This window comes from Heliangelus exortis, chromosome 3, assembly GCF_036169615.1.
Source record: "Heliangelus exortis chromosome 3, bHelExo1.hap1, whole genome shotgun sequence".
Lineage (NCBI taxonomy): Eukaryota > Metazoa > Chordata > Aves > Apodiformes > Trochilidae > Heliangelus > Heliangelus exortis.
The window spans coordinates 57,701,359-57,707,137 of NC_092424.1; the positions used below are offsets into that span (position 1 = coordinate 57,701,359).

General features: G+C 38.6%; 1 protein-coding gene across 20 annotated transcripts in view; it reads left to right on the top strand.

Moving 5' to 3' along the window:
* MAP7 (microtubule associated protein 7) overlaps positions 1–4,010 on the top strand; it is a 125,027-nt gene extending 121,017 nt beyond the window's left edge. For all 20 annotated transcript variants that reach the window (XM_071740823.1, XM_071740818.1, XM_071740819.1 and 17 more), the window contains 2 exons: positions 1,308–1,534; positions 2,199–4,010. In XM_071740823.1, the coding sequence (XP_071596924.1) occupies positions 1,308–1,534; positions 2,199–2,209 (238 nt within the window). In that variant the 3' untranslated portion in view covers positions 2,210–4,010. The remainder of the gene's footprint in view (positions 1–1,307; positions 1,535–2,198) is intronic.
* The last annotated feature ends 1,769 nt before the right edge of the window (positions 4,011–5,779 follow it).

Sequence of the window (5,779 nt, forward strand, 5' to 3'; positions counted from 1 at the left end):
CAGCAAATTAAAGGAAAGCATATGCCAATTACAAGCAGGTTTTATTTAGTTGGTTAATTTTTAAGACTAGTAAATATACTGTCAGAAGAAAATCAGGCTGTGGAACCAACCTACCTGCTCAGAAATGGCCTAAGGAAACTGATAGCCTAGTTAAAATCTGAGCCTTTGTGCCTGTAGGATTTCCAAACAGCTTGGATAGTTGTGGTCTGAATAGGGAATAGGTACCCAAGACTGTCAGGATCTAACTGCTGAGACCCTTAAGAGGCACCTGTAGAAGTTCAAATGATCTTTGACTGTCAGCTGAGTATTTGCTCTTTCTTGAGGAGCTTCTGGTCCCATTACTGTCATCCTGTTCACTAAAGTAGAACCTTAGTTACTCCCCTCTGGCAAGACAGTGCATGTCTTCTGCAAAGACAGCAGGATTTGACAATACAATGCCTAATAAAAGGGTTGGGAGGGGAGGGGCAAGACTGTGAGCCATAATCATGTGTCTCCTGAGGAGAGTACATGTAATTGGAGAGCCTGTTTGTACCTGCACTGCTGCCAAGTGGGGGAGATGTACAGGAGTTTGCTCATAAGGCATCTGTCAAGTGGGAGATGAGAAAAGGAAGTGAAGACTGGCATGGGGGATGCTGGAAGGTGATGGGTTTGTTGGGGTTTTTTGGGGTTTTTTTGGCTTGGGCATGATGAACAGGAGGAGTTATGTTGTGCCTTGGAAAAAAATCCTAAGAACTTGCAAGGGAGGGAGGGACTGAAAAGAAACTGTGAAGGTAAGGGAGTTTTTTCTCTGGCTGAGTGACAGGTAGAAGAGGCTGCTCCAAAACTGGAAGCAGGAGGTGATCCAAGGAATTACAAAGATTACAGTGATCTTATCTAAGGACAATTACATTGATTTGCAATAAGAGGATGGGTATGGCAAAGCTTATGAGAACTGAAATAGCTGGCAGTGGTTGTAAGATTCATTAGGTGGGTGGCTCAAGAGAGCAGTTGTGGTGCTGCAGGAGCTTTCTTGCTGCTTCTCATTGGAGTCACTTCTAAGAACTGCAGTGTCCATATAGCTCTCTACCCTTCTGCCCATCATGTGGCCAAATGTAGCAAATATCCAGTGAGTTTGACAGAAGGCAAATCAAGCACTTGGCTGCAAAGAGTTTTTTTTTCTTCTGTAGTAGAAGAACAGATTCGGTTTTGCTGGCTGAAAGAATGCTCTGGTTTAATGCATAGTCTTCCATTTGCAATATTGCTTTGAGAAGGACTAAATTTCTGTTCCAGATGAACTGTATGAGGAAATACTCACTTTTCTCTTTCAGCAATCTCAACCCAGAGAAAAATGCAAACGAAAATGGAATGTCTATGCAGAATGATAACTTTGAAGAGATTATAAACCTGCCTGTTGGTTCTAAACCATCCCGGCTGGATGCCATGAACAATGATGGAAGCAATAGTCCTGAAATTCCTTTGAATCCAATTCTAGCCTTTGAAGATAAGGGGACTCTCTTGCCTCAGGTAGATAGTGTTCAAACACATCAAACAGCAGGTAGGTTTGCCTTGGTTCATTAACACTTGTAATGTGTTGTAATTGACAGAGGACCCAGAGCTCTTAATTGATATAAGCTACTTACACATTTTTAAACCCCGTATTATTTGAGGAAAGGAGCATATCTCCTCTTTATAAAGCTAGGCATGCCAAGTACATTCAGATGTTGTGCAAATTATGGTGAGGATTTATCATTTGTTTGAGGGGATTTGTGCCTTGTCACTTTCTGCCATGTGAAGTTGCTTGAAAATGTTTGCCCTGTGCTCTCAAAGGGAAAGGATAACGGTGACAAATGCTGCTCCCAGTTACCATCAGCAATCGTGTTCCAGTTCTGCAGGTGTGGTATCCGATACCCACATTGGGAACAGGGAGCTGCTCCCTGCCTCCTGTGTAAATTCCAGATGTACTTTCCTCATCAGGTCCCTGATGACATTAATCCTGAGGGATGTTTGCCCCACACTTGGTTTTTCTGAATTACTTGACACATTTTAAAGGATATTAGGTAAACAAATAATAATTTAGCCAACTGGAATGCCATTTTCTTTTTCCGTGGCTAGAAAATGTAAGGGAAATGATTTGACAATAAAGTAATCGCATAAATGCATTTTGAAGTAAGCACTGTCACTCTTTGCTGACCTGTCATTTTTTATACCTTCTGTTATAGAAGTGATCTGATTGTTTCTTCTGAAGAACCAAAGGTGATATGAGCATCTCTGCAGTCTGTGGAGTTTCTTCTATGCTATGAAGGCGTGTTTTATTTTCTCTCTCCAGTTTTGTATCTTTAATATCTTTTTGGAAGGACTTTAGTAAAACCAGCAGAAGAAATGATGGGAATAGACTTGGATCACCTTTCCAATAGCTTTCACTAGAAAAATCATGCTTCACGTGCATTACTTAATATGGCTTTTTCCAACAAGCTTTTTCTGTTAGTAAATGGATGTTTCTGCATTCCTTAAGACACAAGACACTGGAATCTGAAAGCAATGGTCTGATTGGGTGGTGGGACTGATTCTTTTTTAAAAAAGGTGGGTGTTGGTTTAAAAGGCATAATTGTAAAATTGGCAAAGAATCTTTTACACTTTGTGGTTCTAATACTTGAAAAATAAATACCTCATTGCTCTACAAGTAGAGTTAATGGGGTGTATTATTTAAACCTGTTGGTTTAAATATTATTGCAGAGAACTCTAATTATGGGGGCAAAGTATAGGCTTCTGTATCAGGTTCTTGTAAATGTAATTCCTACAGGGACATTCTGTAAATTGAGATGTCACTATGATCTTCTTGCATTTTCTCTAAAAACGCAAAAAAAGCAGGTTTTAAAATGTGAAAAATTGAAAGCATTATTTTTTCACGGACAAGAGGATAAACCTATTGTTCTCCTAGATGATGTATTTATGAATTTTGTTCAGTACAGAAATCATTTATTTGAATAAATTAGAAAAATGGTAAAATGATACTGAAAAATTGATATTTTCTTTTTCTTACATCCATGTTCACAATACTATAGAAGATGTGTATGCATATGTGCACCTATGTGCACACACACACGAGGAAATATCTTGTTCTGAATCCTGTAAATTGCTGCTGTTCCAAACAATGGAAGACTTTTCCTTTGCCTTATTAGACTACTGAAGACTGTGTGAAACCTGAAGTATTTCATTTTTGGATGACAAAGCAGGTTTGGGAATTTTTTGGTTTTGCTCGTTTCAGAGCAAATGGAAAATGGTCTTTGTGCTTTTTTATGTAGTGTGTGATTTTTATAGAGCAGTACAATTTGAGTGGTAAAAAGAGCAATGCAGGTTGCTTCCTCTTTGGTTTGATGCTGATTTCTACTGTCATTATTTCATCCCTCACTTTTGGTTGCTATTGGGCAGAACTGTAAAATCTTGCACTTTTTTTGTGCTTTGATAAACAATGCTGTTGCAGGTAGAGCTCACTCCTGGTATTTAAGTTTAAAGCACCCACCCAGGCTTGCTGCATAGTTAGTGAGAAGATTCTTGGCTAAGGAAATGAAGGTTTCTGGGGTTTCACTTTATGCTACCAGAGAATGTACCATTAAGATTCCTGCATTTGTCTTTAGTGAGCACTGAGCTAGGCCTGTAGGAGGCTGTGCAGAAAGTCTGTGCTGGCAGGAGAAATCCTCCGAGACAAAAGCTGAAGAATTTTTTGAAGAAATCACTTACTGCTGCTCTCAAGTGTTCATCTTATACAGGAGATGGGATAGAAGTAATGGAAATGCACTGAAAAAGAGACTTCATGTGCCAGAAATTATATATGGAAGGGAAAAAACAGCCATTCAGTCAGAATGCTTTCAATAGTAGCTTGTGACACAGTGACATAAAATGGGTTCCTTTCTTGCTTTCTTTAGTTTTCCATGTACATAGCCACAATATTTTGAAGTGTCCAAAATATGTAGTTTTTCTTTAAACCTATATATAGCATGTAAGTACCAAATAAAATTTGTTTGAAATATTTACTTCTATTTATATTTTCATTTTCTTGCACAGTTGAAGCAGGACTCGATCTGTGACAGAAAACTCACCTTGCTTCTCCTGGTCTGCTTAAAACTTTTCTTCATGTTACCTCTAACCTCTCTACTAGAAAATCAGTACGGGGTCACTTACAGCTAGAAACAGAGCAAAGAAATAGCCAGTAAGGTTTAGCTTCTGTTTTAAGTTGGAGATTTCATTTAAGGTTTAGCTTCTGTTTTAAGTTGGAGATTTCATTTAAGGCCAAAAATGAAAAAGGATGGAAAAAAAAAGGATTGAAATTTTAAGTCTTAGTTTAAGCCTTTTCTTTAAATGCAGGGAAGAATAGTTTATCTTCTGTTGAATGTCGTTCTTGATAATAAAATATGGTATCAAACGAATGGTGGCTTCTTTGGCTGCTATTGCACCTGGTTTTGGCATTTGTACTGTGAGAATCAACACTTCAGTGAGGCAGAACTGGCAAGTGCAGAAGTCACAGACAACTGAAGGTACAGAGTAATAACATTTTTCAGCAGCTCTGGAAAACTGTTGTGTGCTTTGGAAAGACTCAGCTCCTTCCTCACATCTTAACAGCACAACATAAATCCTTGGTGGGGATGTGGAATGTGACATTCAGTGAGCTCAGTCCAGTGCACCGCAACCAATGGGTTCTTCACCATTCCCTTCCTTGTTTCCCTTGTTTATCTCCTCATTCCTGATGAGGAATGCTTCGTTAGTTTCCTTCTTGCTAGGACCTTGGACTGATGTTTGCTATTTAAATGCCTAAGAAAGACAGATACTAATTTCCTTACTTAATATTGGCCTGGTTTTCTTTCTGGAAAATGACCTGAAATCACCCAGGGAGGTGGCCTGAAGTGTGAGATTTTCTGGTTTTGTAGCTGGCTGTGTTATTCAGCTTGTTGTAGTCCTCTCTTGTAATAAACCCAGTGACCGGCAGCTGAGCACTTGGGTCTTTTGCATGAGATTTCCAAAGAAAATTCCTGTCTCACATGAATATTGAAAATGCCATACTGCTTTATCTGAATTCTCTGTCTGCCATGTTCTTTAACAGGTCTTTTACTGCACTGCAGAGAGGCTTTTGCATGTGGTTTTGGTTGGGTTTTTTTGAATGTTACATTGGAGAGAACTTGCAGTATTATAAGGAATCATTAACACAGGCGCCTCCCCCAAGCATCAAAACCGAGGTTAGAGCTTTGAGCCACAATAAAATGCATTGTTGAGCTCTTAATTCACAAAATTATTTTTTATTGTCTTTATTTTTTTTTAATCTCACTTTTTTTCCATGTTTATAGCCAGCAGCAGCTTTAAAGCTCTACATGCATGCACGAGTTATAACATAGTCAGAAGTACCTCAAAAGACAGGAAACTCTTCAGAAATGTTTTCATAAGAAACTGTGCTACCCTGAAAGCAGATCTTCAGCAGAAGACTGGTCCCAAATCTCAGTGTGCCAACCAGTTAAATGTCAAGTTTCAGAAGGATTTTTGTATTTAAAAACGAGCGTATTGATCATAGGTAGAATTAGATACCTAACAGATTATTGTTATTAGATTACTATTCGCTTACAAATGAAAACTTCAATAAAAAAAATACCCCCCCCAAAAAAACCCAACCAAACAACAACAACAAAAAAAAACAACAACAAACAAAAAACCAAACCAAAACAATTTTTTCCTGAAAAAACTGTTTTGATTGGCTAAAAAGTCTGAGACAGACTCTCTCTCTGGAGCAGACGGAAGGAGAGGTCAGAGTCCTGTA